The 23,743-nt window shown below is 37.1% G+C and overlaps 1 protein-coding gene across 6 annotated transcripts; it reads left to right on the top strand.

Annotated features, from left to right (window-relative positions):
- Window positions 1–865: 865 nt before the first annotated feature.
- Window positions 866–22,369, top strand: RUFY1 (RUN and FYVE domain containing 1). 6 transcript variants are annotated; one of them, XM_058167263.1, is made up of 18 exons: window positions 866–1,469; window positions 6,688–6,858; window positions 7,393–7,510; window positions 8,118–8,219; window positions 8,589–8,712; window positions 9,316–9,377; window positions 9,868–9,933; window positions 10,224–10,293; window positions 10,648–10,749; window positions 11,872–11,988; window positions 12,590–12,757; window positions 14,348–14,445; window positions 15,316–15,435; window positions 17,190–17,319; window positions 18,232–18,326; window positions 19,127–19,193; window positions 19,582–19,659; window positions 21,703–22,369. In XM_058167263.1, exons 1-18 carry the CDS (start codon window positions 1,181–1,183, stop codon window positions 21,844–21,846), a joined length of 2,121 nt encoding a protein of 706 aa, XP_058023246.1. In that variant the 5' UTR covers window positions 866–1,180; the 3' UTR covers window positions 21,847–22,369. The 6 variants fall into 6 exon arrangements, with proteins under 6 accessions (XP_058023246.1, XP_058023245.1, XP_058023248.1 ...); XM_058167262.1 differs by having other exon boundaries at window positions 872–1,469; window positions 6,685–6,858; XM_058167265.1 differs by having other exon boundaries at window positions 878–1,469; window positions 6,685–6,858; window positions 19,145–19,193.
- The last annotated feature ends 1,374 nt before the right edge of the window (window positions 22,370–23,743 follow it).

Here is a 23,743-nt window from a genome sequence, read left to right as displayed (position 1 = left end):
TGGTTGGTTTCTAAATGTCGTTTTAACTTACTTGGAAGCATACATTCCGGTGCCAAAACTTTCATGCACAATACACACTGTGGTCTCTCTTTATCATTTTCGTTTATTGATGTAAAGCCAAAATCCAAGTAACTGTCATCATATTTACGACGTTTTCGCTTCTCGGAACCCTTGCCACTAGTTTGTGGAACTTTGTCTATAGATTTAGCACTATCTTGATTATTCAAGTTTAATAAGAATTTGTCCATTTTAGGGTGATCAGAAAAATAGCTTTTGAAAAGTAACTTAACCACCACACTATTAAGTTAGCCCAACAAACAAAAACTTATGCGAGCACTGAGAAGGTGATAACAAACGAATAGAAATCTGACTTGTAACTGCGCATGCGCACTAGACGTTTCAGAAATGGCGCATCAGCGTTAGACCCAGCGGGCGCAGATATTAATTGAATATTATGACGATAGCGCGGCTCCCTGGGGAGCCGCGGCTCACACTTTGGGAATCACTGTCTTAGGAGGAGAAAGAGAACCTTACTGCAGTTAGAACAAGGCACGCGCTTAATCTTTCATTCAGAAGACTCCTAATGTAGGCGCTTTTAGAAGAAAGATTACACGGATCACCATACAAAATATAAAACAGAAAAATATTTGCACGTGAAATCAAAATGTTTTATTTCGGACGCTTCTCCCCCACTTCCCTCCATAACATGTCATCACTAAGGAAAGGTATTCGGGCCCATCTCTTTCATTTGGGCTTTCAAATGGAGTTATGGTTTGTTTTGACACCGATGTTACGTTGATGCAACTGATCGTTCGGCATCAATCTGCTGGGTTTTAGTCAAAGGCGGCGGGGGCGGTAATAAGAAAAGCGGTGCGGGTAGGGAGGACACCAAACTCCCACCAGTTTCGATGGAAACCGAGACGGTCTCCCGGGAAACATATTGGGAAATAAACCTAATTAAACACAAGTAAGGTTTCTTCCGAGTTTAAAAAAAACGGAGAAAAAGAGTCGGGCGACCGGGGAGAGACCACCCAGAGTAGATCAACGGCGGGGAGATAGCAATGCAAGGCAATTGAAGGCGCTTCTTGGGGTTTTGCTTCTCTTTACCAAGCTTCGGCCGCCAACTCGCAGCGCCACTGCCGGAAGAAGTCCTGGGGCTCCTGACGGTGACGGGTGTCATATGACCCAAGGAAAGATGGCCGAAGACGGGCAGAACGGCGAGGAATTTGCGGCTGGATCGAGAGAAGATTTTGAAGTGGTTGATCGCGCCCAGATCCCCAGCGCCTCTGAGCTGAAAAGCGATGGCAAAGAGAAGGGGGCACCAGATGGGAGCTGGTCCGCTCCCATCTTCTCCCTGGCCAAGAAAGCCTCGGAAAACTTAGCAGTGAGCTACGGAAACGCTCTGAAGTCTGCAGCCTCGGTAGGACTCATTCCCAAACCACTCAGCAATGACAGCCCAGCAAAACAAAGTATGGCTATGTTTATTGCTTGTCTTTGGTAATGGTGGTGTGGGGTGTAAAGCGAGTAAGTGGCTTTTCTCACGGTAGAGGTGGGGCTGGGTAAAGAAAACTTTCAGGGCGAGTTGATTTTCAGGGTCCGACTGAGAATGTATTGTAGAGAAATGCAGTTTCTAGAAGAAATGCCCAGGTTCTTGGCTCTGAGAATCGTTTTTCCTTGGATCTGGAGCTTTTGTATCCCTTGTATCCCATCTTCATTTTGTTAAGTTTTCTGCATATGCCTGGAAATGATCTTCACATGTTGAAGGTCGACAGTTAAAAATAGATTCAATGGCAAATTCTAGAAAACATTTCTAGATATTTCTAATACAGGTTATTGTAAATTGATCCTTGAATGCTTGACAAAAAGGTAGGGATTCTGTTTTATACTCATCTTTTTTTTTCCCTGGATAACATTTCTTGGGTTTGTTTTCTTTATATGACAGTACAATTCTACAGTACAGTTGTACTTGAATTAAAATGCCAAAAGAAAACACTGCTGTGTATAAATTGGCAATTTATATTTATTTGCTAAATGTTGAAGCCTATCAGATTATAAATAACACTGGGAAATGTATGTTGTAAATTACATTGTGTCTAGGCTTACATATCACAGTACATTTCCAATAAGAAATTTTTAATATACAAACTTAAGTAAACTGAAAAGGAATAAAATATGAGTTACTAATGGGAGAGACAAAACATGGTGCCGAATAAGATATGGTTTAGCTTAGGCCCTGCACTTTAGGATATAACCATTAGATTGGGCAGTGATTCAGATTCGAAGAGATTATTTAAAGCAGGAGTGTCAAACTTGCGTTGTCACGTTGTCACTTGCGTCATCACGTGATGTATCTGGACTTTTTCCCACTTTGCTAAACGAGGCGGGGGCAGAGCCAGCAGGCGACGCATCACGGCACCCCTGACTTAGAGTATGTCAGCCTCCTTAAGTCAAATTACAACTTTCATGGGATAAATCCCAGGGATCCCAGGAAAAGGTACAGCTTCTTTAAAAGGAGTTGGGTGCAACATGAACACCCCCACACATTTTCAAATCAAATTCTCCTTCAAATGTATATTGCTGCACTGCCCTAATCTCTCCACCTGGAAAAAAACCAGTCTGGTCAAAAGTGCTCAGTCTTAGATTTCTACATTCATGGAGGAAGATACATTGTGTTTATTAAGACTCCCATGTAAGCATTATTTAGAGACAATTGGGTGCAGTGGTTAAGGCATCCGGATAGAAACCAAGAGACCATGAGTTCTAGTCCTGCCCAAGGCATGAAGCCATCTGGTTGAAGCCAGTCACTTTCGCTCAGCCCTAGGAAGGAGATTATGGCAAAGCACTTCTGAAAACCTTTGCCAAGAATATTGCAGGGACTTGTGGCAGTCCTAAGAATCTGATGTGTTTGGGGGGGGGGGGGAAAGGTTTATTTGCTTCGCAATAAATAATGTGTTAACAATAATCAACTTCAAAAATAAATGTGATAATACTGATTACCTACAAGAATTTTAATACTGTCCTATCAATGATAGTGAAATGATTATATAAATGTATTTCTAGTCCTAAAGGCATGAGTAGAATGAATTAATTCCATGTATAAATTATGTGGCAGAAATAAAAGGTGTTAATGATGCAGAGAAATCAGTTGAATGGAATGTAAATTCACATTCATATATTCATCAGAATCTGAGAATTAGTGTACAATAGAGTATTTCAGAAGTACTAGTACTTATCAAGATTTAATGGGTTTAATGATTTTAAGTGCATATGTATGAAGCATATCCTAATTCCTGGAAAATTAAACTATAAAGTTGTCATCCCAATGAAAAGCAATGTGCTTATTTTTATAGCAAGAAAAAAAGCACACCAAAGGTTTGAGAAGAAATGTAAATATATTAATAAATTCCACTTTGCCAAGGGAATCATAATTCTTTAATTTCAATTCAAGAGAATTGACTTATAAAAATATAATACAACTAAAATGTTTTATTCTTCATACTTCAGTCAGAAAAAAATTTCAATAATCTTCTCCTAAACATTGCTATTTTCCTATTTATAATTTAATCCTTTATCACTTCATCCTATTTTATAATTATGCTTTCCAATAATAGGAGATACTGAACAACAGATTATTGTATTTATACTTTAGCAAATATGCAGTTGAATATATAGGATTACACTAATACCTTATTTTGGTATTGTTCTTATGTCTAAACTTGCAGAATATCTTGCATTAACTGATTTATGGATATGGATTTGAAATTGGTATTAACAATGGTAGCTAAATCATAGTTTATTCAATTAAGCCAATGTTCTGGGTTTGCATGAGACATTAAGTTATAAGCTGATTCCCTTCCCACCCAAGCTGGGTTCATACAACATACAGTATTAGACTAATTAATTAGTACGTTTTGTCTTGAAGAACCAGTTTGGTATAGTGGTTTAAGATACCAAGCTAAAAAGGAGACCAAGTCCTGCCTTATGCACAAAGTCAGCTGAGCGTCCTTGGGCCAGTCACTCTTTCTCAGACCTAGGAAGCATACAATGAAAATCCACTTCCCAAAAAATCTTGCCAAGTAAACTGCAGATAGTGGCTAGAGTCAAGATTGACTAAAAGGCAAAAGAAAAAAAAATTATCAGGAAGAGTTTATTTTCACCAAATAGTATTGTATTCAAGAACTTCACATTTATCAGAAATAGAAAAATGTTTTCAAGTAAGAGAAAACAAGATATGCAAAAATATATACTACATCTCAAATTCATCTTTTTTAAAATTGAGTAACCACTCTGAAATAAATTCTTGGTGGAGAATATGATTTAAAAGGCTGAATCATTACTTTATAATCAGCCATATTTTAAGAAAATGCTGTGCACAATGATGCATAAACTCCAACACCAATGAAAATTGCTTCAATTTTCAAATTTTCAATAAAGCAAGCAGCAACCATACCCATACTCTAGAATAAACTATATTAAAGTGGGGATTTAGCGTAATATCATGCTACAAATATTTTTAGGATTAAATCTGAAGTGTATTCAAATTCCTCCTGGAAAAACGAATCATCTCCCTGCACATCCATCACATCTGTTTTAGTGGTTTTATGTACTTATTTAAGGTTTTAAAAATAAAATATGACCTTTTATAGATAGGCTTTTAAAGATAGACTTTTAACAATTTCAAAAAGCTTGCAAGCTTCTAAAATCAAATTTCTGATTTCTGCTCACCTTTCATTTTGTCCACTGCACAATCCACATGGGTACCAATACACTTGGTACATCATATGACTGACAGAAATGCTACTTCTCACTCATATGCCATCAATCTGGCTATACAATCTGCCAGGAAAAACAAATCGATAGCTGTATCTCAGCCACAGAATACAGGCAAAAATCAAAACGTAATTGCCACCGTAGGTTCTGTCTACGATGTCTTACAGCTATTTTTGTAGTCCAGGTGATCACATTCACCCATGAGTCGTGCTTGTGAAAGGAATCGTGCTTGTGAAGTGCTTTAATTTAGGCTGCTCAGGGTACTTACAATCGGTTTAAAAAAAAAATAGGCAACTTTAAAACATATGGACTTCAACTCCCAGAATTCCCCAGCCAGCATGCTAACCTAGCTAGAGAGATGGTCCATTTTCGGAAAAAGAAGTGTGGGGAGTAAAAGCAATCCTGCAAGACACAGCGCAAATAATGGAGCAGAGTCCCACGAGAATGAATCTGGTCTAGGGGAAGAGGGGGGACTCTCCTCCCAGCCTGTCTTAGATAGAGGCCGTCGAGAGGTCCGTCAGAGATGCTTTACTTTGTATTGAACAGGAGGTGGCATAGAATGGCCCCTTCCAACTCTATGATTCTGAGATCCTTAAAATTAAGAGTGTGGGGAAACAGAACTGAACTCCACTTAGAAAACGGATTTTAAAACGTTACGTTTTCCCAGGAAAAGGGAAGCGACTCTATAGAAGCTAAAGCCCGCCGCTCATTGCACCACCCGCCCCCAGAGGTCGCGTGGGGAGAAAGCCTAAAAACCGACAACCTCGGGAGCAATTAAAATGGCGCCTCCGCTTTCTTGTTCATAATGGCTCGTGACTTTGCTGAGCCAATTTGCCTTCTGTGTCCAATAAGAAGCGAGGGGGGGTGAGTGTGTGAACATTTTTCTCCCCTGTCAAAACATAAGAAGGCAAATGAGAGAGCATGGCCAATCCGGGCCCTTAGAATGGTTGATGCAGAGTTATAATTGGCTCGCTGAAAGGGTGTAAGAGAGTCGGTGTGTTTTGTCCAATGAGAGGCCTCTCTTAGAACGTGGAGGGGGTGGAAGTGTTGCTCGCGTAAAGCAGGTGCAGGTGAGAAACGGGGGCGGGGGGAAATGACAGTTTTGCCTATGGGAAAGCTGGAGTATACACGTGATCCACTCCGGGAGGTGGAGACAGAGATTCACCTTCGGGGAAGCTTTCCAGGACTGAGTAGCCCGTTGTACGTCTGTAAGTGTGGGACCCTGGAGAAAACCCATGCACGAGGAGGCCCATGACTTTGCCTTCTTTGCTATGGAAAACTGCTTCTGCTCCCGATTTTCGGAGGAAATTGCAATGTTTGCTTTCTCGCTGTAACGTCTGAATAAGGCCAAGAATGAATCATGGGGGTTTCTTCTGTAACCGTGACTATGTTCTATAGCCACGACTGTTTTTTCTACTAACATGCTTACAGAGATTTCTTCCCTCTGTGTTTATAAGCAACCATGATGGCCATTCCTGTAGGGAACATGAAATGGGATTAAAATGTTGCACTGCAATCATCCTTCTGGGGAGAGTGGAACTAAAGTACCTGTGCGCTTTTAAGGATCGTTGCACTAGATACCGAAACTAGAACTATATGACAATGATATAGTTCTTATTGTTCACACTTGGGTATGCACACATGTGCCTGGGTGCGTTTTACCATATTGATTTAGAGTCCATTATTGTTATGCATTTTTGCTGCATTAACAGGAACTAAAAATTCTTGCAGACTGGGCTTTTTTATGAATAGTACCTTATGTATGTTATTCCAGGGGCTGGGGTGTTGTTGCTGTTTTTTAGGATGACAGGAAAATGCTTATTTGTGTGGATTCATATTTTCAGAATAAGCCTACAGATCTATTGCAAGACTTTGCTTTCTTATACACATGTCTGCTTGTCTATATGTGTTTAGCAGCCAGATCCCACACAATGGAAGAGCGTTCCAATCTTGTGAATATGATGAAATTGAGCATTAAAATCTTAATCCAGTCAGCTCTGAGTTTGGGGAGGACTCTTGATTCTGACTTCCCTCCTCTCCAGCAGTTCTTTATTGTTTTGGAACATTGTCTCAAGCATGGACTTAAAGGTGAGTTTGCTTCAAATCTGATTTTATGTTTGCATGGTTGAAAGCATAATATTTTTCTTACATGTTTATTTCATTTTTATTGGTTAAGAATATTTGAAGGACACCAGGCTTTTTTTTATTATTTAGCTGTCCCCATTCAACCGAAATAGCCACCAAATATTTGCAGAATTTACCTAGAACGGTGTAGTTAAAGTCCTGTAATTGAACCATGAGAAAATGCATAGAAGCAATGGAAAAAAGAAAAAAAAAGACCTTTAAACCTGACTGCATAGCTTGACATATTTGCCTACTTCTGTGTATTAGGGAAACAAGTTATATTAAGGCATTTATGAAAAAAGACTTTCCAAGTATGTTACTTGTATATTAAGTTCCTTTAATTTATAGGAAAGTCTGATATATTCACACAGAATATATCACAACTTTTTTTAGTGTTTGTCTAAAAGTACAGTCCAATTAGGTTGCATCAGTAGATATCTGCATTATATGAAGTGAAGTAGAATAATACGTTTTTCCTTCCATTCTACCTTTATCTAGCTAAGAAGAGTTTTATTGGGCAGAACAAATCGTTTTTTGGGCCTTTAGAATTAGTGGAGAAACTTTGTCCAGAGGCATCAGATTTAGCAACAAGTGTCAGAAATCTGCCCGAATTAAAGTGAGTAGACACAGGTATTATAGTTCTTTAATCGGGATTGTTTAAAAGAATGCATGCTTTTTATCTTTTTAATACAGTTAGTAGTAATAATCAGATGATCTTTGCTGATCATCAGTTAAAAGCAGATTTTTTTTACAAGAATTCAGAATATTATTATTTAGAGTAAAATTACTAACCTGTATTTTTATTGTGTTTCAAAATCATCTGTTTAAAGTATTAATACTAATGATAAGAGTGGCATAATTATTCAACCTAAAGAAAAAGCACTGTTAAAATGGACAGACTTTAAATATTTTAAGTTCTTCTGATAAATTATCTTCTGTGGGAAATGGTTTATATTTATATATTTATACCTTGATGAACGTATCTTTTCTTTTATGTACACTGAGAGCATATGCACCAAGACAAATTCCTTGTGTGTCCAATCACACTTGGCCAATAAAAATTCAATTCTATTCTATTCTATTCTATTCTATTCTATTCTATTCTATTCTATTCTATATTTTAGCAATTATTCATTGTTTAAACTGGCAATATTTTGTTTCTCATTCCTTTTCTATGCTGAGCAATTTGATATTTAATCAGTGATTTTCCTGTGGGGTTGTAGGACTCCAATCGGAAGAGGTAGAGCTTGGCTTTATCTTGCCGTGATGCAAAAGAAACTGGCAGACTATTTGAAAGTACTCTTGGATCACAAGTGTCTCTTGAGGTACTTTGGATTTTTCTTCAAGAAGAACATTTATTACTGCGCAGAAAAATGGTGTTAAATTAGATCTAGAAGTCAGTTTGGATTAGTCCCGCCAAGTAAAAAATAGGAATGAGCTATTCCCTCTCCCTGTCACTCTTATGCAGACAGAAAAGTGTTGCTGCAACTAAAACTCCTGGCAAAAGAAGAAATTCTTCCATTTGGGCTAAATCCAGCCCAATATTTATATTCAGAATATTAATTGGATAAGAGACATTTAGTTTAGAAAAAAAAAACCTTTTGAATTATCCTCAAGTGAATCTTCCACTGTGATGACCAGTAAAATATTCCTCTCTAAATCATTATATTTTATATTATATTTTCCTTTCCTAGTGAATATTACGAGCCTGATGCCTTGATGATGGAAGAAGAAGGAGCTGTGATTGTGGGCCTTTTAGTGGGATTAAATGTCATTGATGCAAATCTCTGTTTAAAAGGAGAAGACTTGGATTCCCAGGTGAAAATGGTCTCCTTTAAACTAAGTCCCAAGTGACAACTGTAGGCCTGAACCAAGGGTAATCAGGCTAAATTCATATTGTTTTACATGATTGTGAAAATTTAATAATTGCATTTACAACTGGCTTATTTACAGAAGTTCTGTCCCAGCATAAAATCATGAATAATAAATAGCAATAGTTTAAATCTGTGCAAATTAGGTGGCCACATTTTGGATCTTGTGCTCATCCTCTTTTTTCTGCAGAGTTCATTTATGCAATTTATTGACCCTTTTTCTTGATTAGTTGTAGTGAGTGTCATTGGTCATGTCATGTTTTCCTTCTTCGGAGCAGTTTTGCTTAGCTAGCTGGTGTGCTCTATGGTTATTACCAGCTTCTCTGTTTGCATGGCTTTTTGCACTGGACACTAGTGCTGCCCAAAGTACTACATCAGGAAAACAAGCATTTGAGTTCATCTTGAAACAATGACAATCAATGGACTATGTTAAAGGCCTGAATCCCCTTGCATTTAATTTCCTTGAATGTGAAAAGGGTATGAAAAGTACATTACAGTGAATTATATTAGAGACACAATATAATTTAATGAATTTTATCTTTCTTGTCAGGTAGCAGTGATTGATTTTTCTCTCTACCTTAAGGATACACAGTGCATTGATAATGACAAAGGGTATGTATAGTTAAGTTTCTGCTTTTCAAAATTGTGTAGCAGAAAACTATATCAGAGATGAGCTAACTCTAAATTTTCCTAATTACCTTAGAAAGAGAAAAATTGAAACCAGAATAGAAATTAAAAAGGAGAAAACTATAAAAGGCTGTAAATTAGGCATTAATTAATGCCTTAGTCATGAAAGTCAGTTGGGCAACTTTGAACCAGTCACTCACTCACAGCCCAATTCACCTCACAGTATTGTTGTTGTGATGAAAATAAGTGGAGGAATGACTGTTAGATATGTTCAGTGCCTTGAGCTGTTTATAAAAATAATAAAGGAGGGATAAAAATAAATTAATATACCTACTGATTATGGTGTTCATGATTTGTACTTGTAGCATGTACAGTGAATATATATCTTCTTATACAACAACCATTCTCAATATAAATATAGCACTTGAAAGAGTTGGCTGTTTTGAAAAGACAATGATCTTTCTTTTATTGTTAGAGATGAAGAAATTACTGCTGTGCTTGACCAGAAACATTATGTAGAAGAACTTAATCGACATTTAAGGTATAGTTTGTTAGTTAATACTTTATTCCCCCTACCCTCATATGAAGACTACAATTCTTACATAAAGGATATTGTACCTACTTAGAAAAGCTTGCTCTTTCCCTTACTATTCTGAGTTTTAGTATCGCTAGATCTTATGTCCTTTACCTTACCTCTAGTTAGAACCCCAATGCCTTGGATTAGACCATTTTATTAGTTTGGGGATCCTAATTGTTTTGAGAAACGTATTTTTCTATTTGGGATGAAATGGTTAGAATTATTATACAGCTACTGAGTCTCTTTCGTTATAGTTGCACTGTTGGAGATCTTCAGAGCAAGATAGAGTGCTTAGAGAAAACGAATTCCAAGCTCCAGGAAGAGGTTTGTGGTCACTGTGACATATTTTCAATTACTTTTTAAATTAAATAGCTCAGACATGTATCTGGAAAAAACCTAGAGAATAAAGACAGGATACAAATAAAGTAACATATTGCAACTTGTAGACTGATTGTAACTTTTAGGTACAGGAACAGTGGGAAGCTACTTTTATAACAAGCTATATAGATCCATCAAGATTTTTAGAAAACAAATATTTTGTGTGTAAAAAGATCTTCATTTGAGGCACTACTGAGTAGCAAGTTTTTATGAACAGCAGGATAATATATGAATGTTTTGTTTGGGGAAAGGAACTTTTCTCATTTTTTAATCAATCTCCCTCCACCATCTTTTGGCCAGTTATCAGCAGCAACAGATCGAATCAAAGCTCTTCAGGGAGAACAACAGGATCTGAAACAGGAAAACGAATTAATTCGTGAACGCAGTGAAAAGTATGCTGAGGTCAGATAATGAAAAGACTACATAATCTCCTAAAACTACACGGGAGCCTTGTTTGTTTGCTTATTTGTTTTTATTGTTATCTGTTTTTTTCCATCTAACACAAAAAATGCACAGAACATACATATATAAAATCTCTTGGGCACAAAAAGGTACACCTATATACGTGACCTGCAACAAGATAACCATCATTTTGATAAAGTAGTAGCAAAGTAGTAGTAAATTAGACACAAGTTTGTGCTCAATTATTCCTTTGATAAGAAGAGAAAAACAATGACAATAATGCTTTCGATTCATATGCTCTGCACATCTGCTGAAAGGAATGGACTCTTCACTGATCTTCCCTTCCATTAAAAGCCCCATTGGAATGTCCCGTGTTTTTTGAGCAATTAGAGAGCCAAGTGCCATAGAGGATGGAGGAAGTGAAGATAATTATTGAGCTATCTCCAGATGGATAGCTCCTTGTTTCCTTCTGTAAATTGAAGAAGACCTTTGTTCAGTGAAGGACAAGCCTGTATCCAATAGTGGCATGCTTAAAATGTTGGACTAGGACTAGAGAGACCCAAGATCACCTCTATCCATGGTATCTCTTTGGAGCACACTAGTCACACTAGTAATAATTAATAGATTATTATGAGGACAAAGTAAAGGGCATGTAAATTACCTGAAGTTTGTGAAAAAAAGGCAAGATATAAATCTAACAAATAAATGAATCTCATTAAACTAATACCATTAAGTATACACTGGAAGACTATCCATGGTTTAGTTTTCAGCTACTTTCCTCATCCATAGTTCTTCTGTACATACTGAGATGCATAACAGTTCCTATAAGAATGGGCTTCCCAGTTCACTCTTGCAGAAATCAACTTTCTTTGACATTTTTCCAGGAAATTGAAGGGATGAAAATGAGTATTTTGCTTTGTTTCCCCAGCTAACTGCAACAGTTTCATAAATTAACATAAAGCAGTGTCTTTGAGTCTTTAGCATTTTGTTGCTCATATTGTTCACAGGTATAAGATAACTTGTTGATTGCAGTATCCATAGAAAATCTCACCTCTGATTTCTCTAATTGAAACATTGAGTCTTCAATCTATTAGCAGATTATTCACCCACTTTTTAATCTAGGTAACTAAACTGGACACCAAAGTGGAACTGGAAACCTATAAACAATCACGACAAGGCCTAGATGAAATGTACAGTGATGTCTGGAAGCAATTAAAAGAGGAGAAAAGAATTCGAATGGTGAGAGCTCATAATTTAACAAGTGGCAGTGGAAATGTTAAATAGTCCTTAGATTTCCCCTTTAAATTTATTCTTATATAATAAATACATCTTCATATAAAATAATGATCATTTACAAATATTGATTGATGTAATGATGCAAAAAATGGCTTTATTAGGACTGAATGTAAGATTAGATTTTCAAGTTGGCTGGAGGAATATATTAATAAAGGTTCAAAAATTCTATGCCCAAAACTAGGCAGAGGTCATTATTTTTGCTTTTCTCTAGAATATTTGTTGTTGTTTGAACACAATACAAAGAACCCATAACCAATTATGCCTGGATTGAAGAGTATGAAAAGTCCAAATATGCATATAAATCTCTTTGGAGCCTAGCCAAAACAATTTGGGGGGAAATGTACTATGTAACTAGTAAATATAAAAGATCCTTTTATTTATTTAGTGTAAAACCTCCTTCCCTGATTGCCTTGAGCTATAAAAGGTAGGCCAATTCAGCAGTCCAGGAGGGCATAAAATTGAGAAGGCTGCCCTAAATAATATATTGAGCTTTCAAGATGCACATTAAGTGTTTTACGTATGCAGTTTCTATTGTAATTTTAAGGAGTTGGAAAAAGAATTGGAGCTTCAGATTGCAATGAAAACAGAAATGGAAATTGCCATGAAACTTCTAGAGAAAGATACACATGAAAAACAAGATACCTTGGTTGCACTTCGTCAGCAGTTGGAGGAAGTTAAAGCTATCAATTTGCAGATGTTCAATAAATCTCAGGTATTCAAGAGTCTCTTTGCTATGGCCACAAATAGTCCTAAAATTCAGGAACTAAAGTGTCTGGTCTGTTTGATCAAATTTGATAATAATATTCACTTTTATTTATGAAGCTGAAAATGTGCATATTCTTTTCTGTGTCATCCCATCTTCACTTCCATTGCTGATTTTAACTTAGAGATCCTAATTGTTATATTCCAAATAGGTAACTCTGGCTTAAGATCAATTTACTAATATGTTAAGTTAGGATAACTCTGGATTTTGTGCCAGAATTCCTTTTCAAGGAAATACCAAGGAATTCTGACTTGATAATATGTGGTCATGTGAAAGGTAAGAGAAAGCATTCAGGCCAAGAATTCATTTCTAGTTTCATAAATTAAAGATTATGAAACCAGGAACATTGTATTCTAACCTGGTCTTCAGTCTCACCAATATGATGTTTTCTGTTGGCAAACAAGGGGGTTCTTCACACATAGCTGAAAAGCAAAAAATTGTTCACCTCCCCAGTTTTTTTAATTGTGATATCGTTACGACAGAAGCACAAGGGAGCAAATGTGTGTTTTCCTAACTTGGTTAGTTTTCTGACTGGAAAAGATGAAAATTGCAAGAATTAGATCCTTATTCTTGACTTGGGGAATGATTTATAAGCTTAATGTGAGGATGCCCTGTTATTCAACATCCATCACTCATCTAGCTAAGTCATTACTAGAAGCTTTTATGCAGTATTTTCTTTTCAGTTACTGTTTTAAATAGAATACTTGAAAAGGCAGCAGATGGCCAAAGGCTCTGGAATAAGGTAGCCAGACAAGCATGCAGTCCCAAAGCTCTTAGCAATCGCAAACACGTGATGTTGCGGCTTTCTGCCATTTACCAGCAGGAAGCACCAATTCCTACTGTAGGTCTTAAAAAGCTAAATGGAGGGTGTTTTTTTAAAAAGTTTTTTAAACTTCTCCTCAAGGGAACTGAGAAAAAGATATTGACTCCACTCATTTTTGTCAGGTAGCCCTGTGATATAAATTAAAGTTTTGGGTTTTTTTATTTACATTTATATCCCGCCCTTCTCCGAAGACTCAGGGCGGCTTACAATGTATAAGGCAATAGTCTCATTCTATTTGTATATTTTACAAAGTCAACTTATTGCCCCCCCAACAATCTGGGTCCTCATTTTACCTACCTTATAAAGGATGGAAGGCTGAGTCAACCTCGGGCCGGGCTTGAACCTGCAGTAATTGCAGGCTGCTGTGTTCCACCCACTTCAGACCTTTTGCCAAGCAAACAAAGACAAGTATGTCCTTCAGCCATCAATTAAGCACTCATTTCTGCACTACAAAGATAAAGTTGTTATTATTGCTACAATCTGGGTAGAAATGTAGGTGTATTGGATTATTTCCCTTTTTTTTCTTTTGAAGTACTGCAGCTAAGGCAGTTTCTTGGTTTTTGCCATCAGGTTTATAAACTCTGCTATATTAGAATTAAGAGAACCTTTGAAGAGACAGGAATATGAAAAGAGATGTGAAAAAGGATCTTTCTGAACTCCAAGCCATGAGAAATGATTAATTTAAAGTGACCTGATTGAATTTGTTTTTGCTCCAGACTGCAGAGAGTTCTTTACAACAGAAAAAAGAAGCAGTAACATCCATTGAAGGCAAAACAGATCAAATGATGTCTTCTGTGAAACAATTGGAGGACAGGTGATTTCTTCCACATATCTGGTCAAGGTGTGACCTTAGCAGTTTCGCAGTCTTCTGCATATCAGAATTCAGACAGATTGTTTCTATTGAAGCATGAATGTCAGTTTTTTACAGCGCCCCTTGACACTGCCCATTTTTTCCACAAAGTCTTGGAGAGCCTTGTAAGGCATATTCTGACAAGAGGAAAACCTGGATAGGGATTATCAGGCCTATTGTCCTACTTGCTTCCCTGTCAAATAGAATGGTAATGGAGAAGTCTTTTGGCCAGACTAATCCCTATATTGTAATGATACAGAATTTCATAGATCAAAATGCACAAACGAAGCTGGAGAGGCCGAAAATCTTAAGTTTGATATGATGAAGATCGATACATGGAAGAGAAGGGAAAAGGGGTCATAGGAGGATGAATCAATGATCAGCATGGGGACAAGAAACTGAGACTGAAAGGCTGAATCAGATCCATATCTTATAAACATTTATTCAATTTTATATCTGTTTTCAACCAAGGCGTTTATATAGAACTGGGGTGGGTTACTATAATTAATCATAACATTTTATGATAGGAGCTGTTGTGGCGAGTCCATTTCTTCTGCACTCCCTAGCAGTTTCTTGAAGCTACTGCTGGCCTATTTAGAAGCTGCTGGTAGAGCTCCTCAGGTTTTTAGTATGGTAGAACCCAAAGGTTCATCTTAAATAAAGATTATCAGAGTCATATGTTAATTTGTTTCTTTTTCCGGGAAACTTCTTCCTATCAAGAATAACACTTTTCCATGAGGCATGAAATGGGCTTTCCTTTAAATTTGTCATTTTGATGTGGTACAAAAAATAACATTCACAATCAAGTCGGTATATCTCTTTTTCGTGCTTTAGACTGCAGCATGCAGACAAGGCCAAGAAGCTTGCAGAAGAGAAAAATGTCAAATTAAAACAAGAATTGGGGAGCAAAATTGAGATTCTGAAGGAGCAACTACTCCAACTGGATAGCAACTGGTACTATTATTTTATATAACCTTAGCTTAACTTTACGTTCATATTCTTTTGAATAGAAGAAACACATTCTGTTTACAATTAATGGTTCACAAAATCAATTAGCTGCCGAGACAGCAGAAGTGTTCTTCCACCCACAGGGATAAGTAACCCTGATAAGAAGGAATCTCTGCTCTAGCAGTGCCCACCTAATAGAGGCTTATGCATGTGCCTACCATAGGGCAGCTCCAAAAGGAGGTGTTCAAGAGTTGGGGGAGACTTCACTTCCTGAAGTTGTATTCCCCAAAGATTGGATACTTACCTTCTTAAACTGGACCCAGTACAGTTAATACTTTTGTCACTGAAACTACAAGTAGTCTTCAATTTACACAATTGGGACCAGAAACTGAGTCAATAAGTGAAGCAGTCATTAAATGAGACACCCACATTTGCTTCACTCAGTGACTGTAGTCCCGGCAGTCCAGATTGCCGTCATTAAGCAGTCTCTCAGGTTAAGCAGACAGAGCAGAAGAACTGCCTGTCAAGTTCAGGTCCCCTCCAAACGCAAAAGTGAAATCCTCTGAAGGATGGCAGGACCATAGCTCAGATCTTAAAGGTCTGAGCTCAGTTCCTGTAGCCTTTCACAGAAGTTCTCCTCCCCTCCTTGTGTAGAGTGGAACTCCTCCAAAGAGCTGCAGAAATGGAGCTCAGATCTTAGGGATCTGCTCTCCGCTTGTGCAGCCCACCAGAGGAGTTCCCTCCTCTCACCAAACAGCCCTTCCATGCAGAGCTAAGATTTCTTCCAGGCTGATGGCAGACAGTCCTTTCACTCTTAAAAAGCTACTTGCTAGGAGAGAATCTCAGCTCTGCAGCAGGCAGGCAGCAGCTTACAGTCTTCCCTGCTGTATTCCCCATTGACTTTCAGGGGAAGTCAGCAGAGAAGAAATGGCAATCACACGATTGTGGAGACCTTGACAACTGACATTCAGATCATAATCATATGACCTGAGGATGGTGTACAATATTTTTTGACAGAAGTAATTTGCAGACACCTGTTCCCTGGCTGTTGTAATTCCAAACTCTCATTAAACAAATTATCATAAGTTAAAGACTACCTGTAATAGGGCAACAGGTTTACAGATCATCACCCCAAAATTTTTCCTCTTTCCTTCACTTAGCAATCCTTTTGTTTGATAGTGTGGTTCTTGTTACATCGCCACATCTCTGTTCTGAGGTATGAGCAATGATTTTTTGGGAAATATCATTTCTAGCAATCTTATCGCTATATTTAAACCTAAGAACTTTAGTGTTTCTTACATCTATCTGGAGATTATGGTAATGGTTAGTTTTAAAAATATTAAAAATTTTTGGGATAGTCAGTCTCAAAAGTAATTTTCATAGGATTTTTCAGACTAGGTAAAACTTGTAAATCAATCCTGGTTTCTGATTCCACACCATGTATTCAAGAAGTAAGAAGAGATTTTGGATTTCGATTCAAAGTTGCATAATAAATGAAAATTCTAGAAGCAATTTTAAAAAGGGTTTTGAGGGTATGCTTTTGAACCAGAATGAAAGCCAGAAACATGCTTGAAGTAGCTATCTGGATCCTACTGGCTATTTTCACAGAACCAGAAAAAAAAGTCTTTTTTTTTACCTCAGGAAAAGTACAAACTCCTGCCATTTTTCAAAATTATTCCATAATGCTAATAAGGTAAATTCTTTTGGAAAACAGGTTTTGTTTCCGACTTTGTTGTGCTTCTTTCTTTTAATTTGCACAGTTCAGTTATTGAAAGAGAGTTAAAATCTGAGAAAGAACAGCGACAGAATCTGCAGCGAGAGTTACACCATGAGAAAGACACTACAGCTTTGCTGAAAGCTGAACTGCAGCAAGTAGAAGGTTTGAAAAAAGTAAGACACGTCATGATTTAGTTTCTTTCAAGAGAGAGAGGGTAGGTTAGGCTTATGATTTCATAGTAGCTGGATTACGTTCTACCTAGAAATGATGGTCTTTGTTTGCTTACTCCTAAGGGAATCACTGCCTCCCCCCTTCTAGCCCCAAGCAGAGTAAAGGGATTTGCAATAAAAAAAGAGAATAAGAGAGATTAAAAGAGAACTGGAATGGAAAATCACAATGTTTTGGAGATAGTGGGCATGCTTAAGCCAGCAAGATATTTCATGAAGAGTTCTGCCCTAGAGTGAAAAAAGCAGGGGGGATTTTTATTTAAAGGTATAGCAGGATTACGTTGAAGGTCAATAGATTACATCATTTTATTCCAATCATTCCATCCTCCCACTTTTAATGTTTTATAGGACATTTGCTAATTACAGTGTAATTTGGGGACGTACCAATGAACCAGTGTTTCTGAATCTCAACTTTTAAGATGGGTGGACATCTGCTCCCAGAATTCCCCACTCAACACATTTATTGGGAAATTCTGAAAGCTGAAGTATAAAAAAAGTTGCCAGGTTTAAAAAATACTGCCCTAGATGATAAATAGCTTTATGTTTTAAAAAGGTATATTGCATTTGTGACCTTTCGTGCCTAGTACAATAGGCCTTTCTACTTACAGGTTCTTTGGCCTATTTGAGTTTTCTTGATAAAAACCACTGTAGTCTTTCATTAATGCTATAGGAGCATAGAATAGGCTTTCCAGTAAATATATCCATTCATAGGTGAGAGAGAATATATTATCTTTCTTTTTAACTTCAGTAGGTTTTATAAAAGACTTCATTTAAAATAGGAAAGGTGGGGAAACCATTTAAGAGAATTGTAGTGTAGTCCATTTCATTTGTCTTGTGTGTGTATGTGTGCGTGCATAGGAATTGCGAAAACTGCAGGAAGAGAAGCAGCAGCTAGAAAAGATCTGTGAAGAACAGGAACAAGCCCTTCAAGAAATGGGGCTTCATCTAAGCCAGTAAGTATATTTCAATAATTTGTGTCATTAATTAATTAATTAATTATTACCACCATATCTTACAACTTTTTGGTCAACAGTTATTAGGTACAACAATTATTCACAAAATAAAAAGTAAATTAAGTAATTAAAAGCACATAAACAGTTCTGACAGCATTGCATTAATATTCCAAAGCCTTTCATGATAATTTCTGGAAGTTTTTTCCCAATGGAACCAAATTGTCTCTCTGGGAAAGGCCAGAGAGAAAAAGAGCCATGGCACTCAGCCTCCTCCCTTCTGAGTAAAGGATTGTTACCAGAGACCCACCTCAGCCAGGGTGAATCTTGCCTTGCTGCAAGGGGTACCATTTCAAGCAGCAGCTTGAGACTAAGGTCACCAGTAATCTGACAAACCTAGAACCACCAGGAAAGAAGATGGAATTGACACTAAGTTGTTGACCTTTTGTAGCGAATCAGTAAATTTTGTGAGTGAAGCTCTGGCTGTAATTGAAGTATGAAATGGCCTAAATGTTGTTTTGAAGTTAATGTATTATTAATAAAGAAAATGCAGCTGCGATTGGAGATTGGTGATAGTTATGGGGCTTTTGTCTGTTGGACTTGGAATTGTTTCTGGTAGATACTGTATTGTGTCAAAAAAAGTTAAGTGTAATATAATAAAGGAAGGATCTGACTTGTGAACTCCCTATTTGAATTTTACCTATGCTCTTTCAGGAGCAGTGATGTTTCTTTAGGCGAGTCAATATTTTAATGGGAAGAAAAGTTGTAGTGGTTAATATCAGGCCAACTAAAAATATCACTAGATTTATTTATTTTTTCAGATCAAAACTTAAGATGGAAGATATTAAAGAAGTAAATAAAGCATTAAAGGTACTGTTGATTCAGTAATATATTTAGGTTCATTTAAGAAATGGTAACTCAAAATAGTAAAACTATAAAAGTATTGACATAACATCTTAGTATCTTCTGTTCTTTAAATATTTATTTATGGGTCAGTCAACCAATTTCTGGCATGTAGTTGTCTGTATATTCTTTCCCAATGTGCAACACAATCCTGTGCATGTTTATTTTGAAGCAAATTGCCCAACATTCAATTGGGCTTGGTCTAATGTATAGCTAAGGGTTGATACAAGTTTACTTGGGGAGTTAGATGTGTAATTAATTTACATAAACTTTCAAAAGTTTGCCTAGATCTTTTTATTTTGTTATAAGGCTATATAAATTCAATTAAGCTAATATTATTATTTTTAAATATTAGGGCCATGCATGGCTAAAAGATGATGAAGCAACCAACTGTAAACAGTGTGAGAAAGAGTTCTCCATTTCAAGAAGAAAGGTAATACCAGGCTCCATTATTACTATATTTACCCTGACAGGAGTTATTTTTTATCAGTGCTTTTTCCCACTGATAAAATAGAATGAGTGAGTCCTAAAGATGCTTCCCAAAAGGCAACTAGACTTTCTTCGTTGTTTTTTGAAAAACGTTTTGCTTCTCATCTAAGCATTTTATTGGATGAGAAAGGAAACATTTTCAAGGAAAAAAGACAAGTCAAAGTTGCCTTTTGGAAAGCACCTTTGGGACAACCATGACCTGGATGATTGACTCAATAGAATGGGTAAGAAGTGCAAACAGATGGTTTGTTGCTACTTTCCAGGAGCTGTCTTAATCCTCTTCATGAAACCCAGTTATATCTTTTGAGTCTGGGTCAGCCAAATGGTTCTGTCCTAACGCCTGGAGTCTGTGGGATTGGATGGAGAGAAGCCATCTCCAACTCATTCCTACCAAGACCAAGTAGTGGTGGGTGTTCTGATACAATTCAATCCAGCAAGGTTGTTTCATTCTGGATTCCAGGACCCTAGAAACTCACTTTCTCTGTATCAGTATCTGCCTTCTGGAATAACATTCTCCACCTTGAAATTTTGAAGGGACTTAAAACATATGGCTCTTTATCTAGGCCTTTAGCAAGGACACCTCACATTCCTTCTTTGATCCTGAAAGATGTCCCTTTGACTTCAGTTCAATCCAAATTTCTTCTATTTCAGTCCAGAGAAATCAGCAGCACATTTCTTGTGAACTGGTCAGAGCCAAGTACTATATCCCCCTGAATCCCCACTTAAAGCTTCAGAGAAACTAGAACAGGTTCAAAAAGGGCAGGGAGGATTATCAGAGGACTAAAAACAAAGTCCTATGAAGACAAATACGTGTATTTGATGAAATTTACAAGGATGACCAATTCTACATCTATTTATTTTATTTATTTATTTATTTTATTTTATTTATTCGTATTTTATACCGCCCTTCTCCGAAGACTCAGGGCGGTGTACAGCCAATAAAACTACAAAAATCCCAACAAATTTAAAATACACTATCAAATTTAAAAAACTGATTCAATCGCTGTAACTTAAAATATTAGCTAAAATTTATCAAAACTAAAACCTTGGTAAAAACCCTATTAAAACCCACTAAAACCCCCATATCAGTCAGGCCAGCCCCGCTTGGTGAAAAAAGAAAGTCTTGAGCTCGCGCTTAAAGGTCCGGAGATCAGGGAGGAGACGGAGTCCCACCAGCAGCTCATTCCATAAAGCTGGGGCCCCCAGAGAACGCCCTTCCCCTGGGGGCCGCCACCCGACATTGACTAGCCGACGGCACCCTAAGAAGGCCCTCCCTGTGAGCGCGCACTGGACGTACCGGACAATGGGAGGTAACTGTCGGCAGCAGGCGGTCCCGTAAATATCCCGGTCCAATGCCATGGAGCGCTTTAAAGGTGATAACCAACACCTTGAAGCGCACCCGGAAGACCACCGGCAACCAATGCAGCCAGCGCAGGAGAGGTGTTACATGGGAGCTATGAGGAGCTCCCTCAATCCCCCGCGCGGCCGCATTCTGCACCAGTTGGAGCCTCCGGGCAATTAATTTAATTGGTGGCAATTAAAAATACACATTCAAATGACATAAAACAAAGACAAACGTGCAGGACCTGCCACCCACTCTAATCAAAGGCTTTGGAAAAAGCCAGATTCTTAGATCTTTTGAACATATCCAGAGTGAGCAGCAGGAGACAGGATGGTGTCTCAAATGACATTGAGAGAACTAAAATGTTTATTTAGATTGAAAGTGATAAGCATTCCTGGAATACTCTAATTTAACATGTATGTGGTCCATTTCCAATTTATGTTCCCAAAATGTTTTATTTGGAGGACTACATTGAACAGAGGATGATAGAAGCAGCATTTGAAAATTTTCTAGTTCCGCAGTTTTTATGAGATTACCATGCAAGTTTTTCAGAGCTGGAGCTATTTTTGAAATCATTTTGGTTTATGTTAATACCAAGTTAATATTTTAAGATATTAGTAATACTAATCTTTTCTGTATTTGCAGCACCATTGTCGAAACTGTGGCCACATCTTTTGTAATACCTGTTCAAGCAATGAACTTGCACTTCCATCATATCCAAAGCCTGTACGAGTTTGTGATACCTGCCATACGTTACTGCTTCAGAGGTGTTCATCTAATTCTTCCTAAAATCTATTTCTAGAATGTTAAGACCAGGGAATGAACCTAACCTGTAATAGTTTTTTAATATTCTAAATTCCATTAACATATATGGCACTGTATATTATATTCAAACAGGAAAAGATTTAATTTATAAAAGGGGGATACCAAAATCATGGAAACTATTTTTTATAACTTAAGTGCCAGCAAAATGTCATATTCAAAAATACACTATTTCAGATGCACACACTTGTTATTTTTAAGCTCAAAAATCTATTGTTTGAATGTTAACTTTATACTTCAGGTTTATAGATTTGCTCTAAAACAAATTAATTTTCTGAACACTTCATGGATCTATCTTCTATAACAGTTCACTAAAATTTCTGTTGATCTGTATATAATAAAAAATGAAAATGTTATCTTAAAAGTTAGCTCTATGGAAGCATTTTTAAAGAATGTATGCTTGGATGTGCCTTCTAAATCTTTCAAAAGTGAACAGAATAACATACTGTAAGTTATGTGATTACGCAATAAAGTTGATCCACACTTGTTACATGTTCCTTAATGTATTCATCACTAAATTTCCTTTTTTGTTGTTAAATTAACAAAGTACTGCACACTTTTAAGGTGTATTGTCTGTGAAGAACTTCAAAGGGGATGCTGCAGAAACTAATGGATCTGTCCCTTCCAGGGTTTATAGAAATACAGGCTTTTAATGACCAAAAATGGGATGGAATTATCTTAGTAAATGAAGCGGTTGTGAGTTGCGCTTGACTGCCAGTCAGTAAGTTAATCACTGTCGCCAACTGCATCATTTGGTTAAGCAATTTCAGCTTCTTCCATTGACGTTGCTTGTGTGGAAAGGTGATCCTGTGACACACCCCACGATGCTGCAACCATTGTAAATGCATGTCTGCTGCCAAGCACCCAAATTTGGATCACATGATTGCAGAGCAGCTGCAACAATCATAAGTCAGTTTTTCAGTAGTATTATAACTTTGAATGCTTTTTTTATATATGATTACGTAGGAATTACATAGCTTTACAGAGTAACTGCAAAGCATTAAAAGCTGCACAAACCACACATGGTAAATGTTGTCATGTCTTTGTAGCTTGGAGACTTAGAAAAGAATGACTACGAAATGAACATCCTGAAAAAGTTGAGTCAATTACTAATTTGGATCTGCTAGATGGAAATCACTCTTTAAAAGGGGTAGTTAAGAAGCATCATTAAAAACATGGTTGCCTGTTAAGTTGTATTAGTCCAGGGGTGTCAAACTTGTGTCCTCAGTGTCACCACGTGACATATCATGACTTTTTCCCCCTTTGCTAAACCAGGTGTAGGTGTGGCCAGCGTTTGGCACATCTGGTCCACAGGACGTGAGTTTGACACCTCTGTACTAGTCTAATAGAATATGGAGAGGGATCAGCGTAAAGAAATATACATTTAAGTTGGAATAATTAAAGATTAATAATCACAATGAAGCCATCAGCTAGGTGGCTATGTATTGACTCCTGAATCAAGTTGGAAAAATTTAAACTAATGGGAAATGCCATTTTGCTACAGCTTGAAATAAAACAATTTGAGGATAAAAAAATATAGGCATGTTTGAAATTCAGTACGGCAAAAAGATAAATTTAAATGGTTGAAGCAATAACATGGTTCAGAGGAAAGGTTGGACGAGGAAGACACAGAATTAAAAAGTTAAGTGATGATATAGAAAGAACCACAACATGAACAGGAAAGATAAAATAAATTTCATTACTAAGAGGCAAACGGGAATTCCTTCCTCAGTTACAGTATACATGTAATATATTGGAGACTAATGGCCTTTAAACAATTATAAGGCTTTTTCAGGTACAACCAGTTCAGGTTTAGTATTTCGTGTAGCAGTCAAACGAATCTTTGATTTAGAAGACCTCTGTT

This window comes from Ahaetulla prasina, chromosome 2, assembly GCF_028640845.1.
Source record: "Ahaetulla prasina isolate Xishuangbanna chromosome 2, ASM2864084v1, whole genome shotgun sequence".
Classification (NCBI taxonomy): domain Eukaryota; kingdom Metazoa; phylum Chordata; class Lepidosauria; order Squamata; family Colubridae; genus Ahaetulla; species Ahaetulla prasina.
The sequence above is the reverse complement of the archived record's forward strand: the minus strand, read 5'-3'. Positions and strand labels throughout refer to the sequence as shown.

Excerpts from the sequence above, each read along its gene's own strand:
- RUFY1 (XM_058167262.1), top strand. The coding sequence starts at position 1,181 with ATGACCCAAGGAAAGATGGCCGAAGACGGGCAGAACGGCGAGGAATTT. Across the intron at positions 1,470-6,684 it reads TGACAGCCCAGCAAAACAAA|CAGCCAGATCCCACACAATG; the intron begins GTATGGCTATGT and ends ATATGTGTTTAG. Across the intron at positions 19,194-19,581 it reads AAGTAAATAAAGCATTAAAG|GGCCATGCATGGCTAAAAGA; the intron begins GTACTGTTGATT and ends TTTAAATATTAG.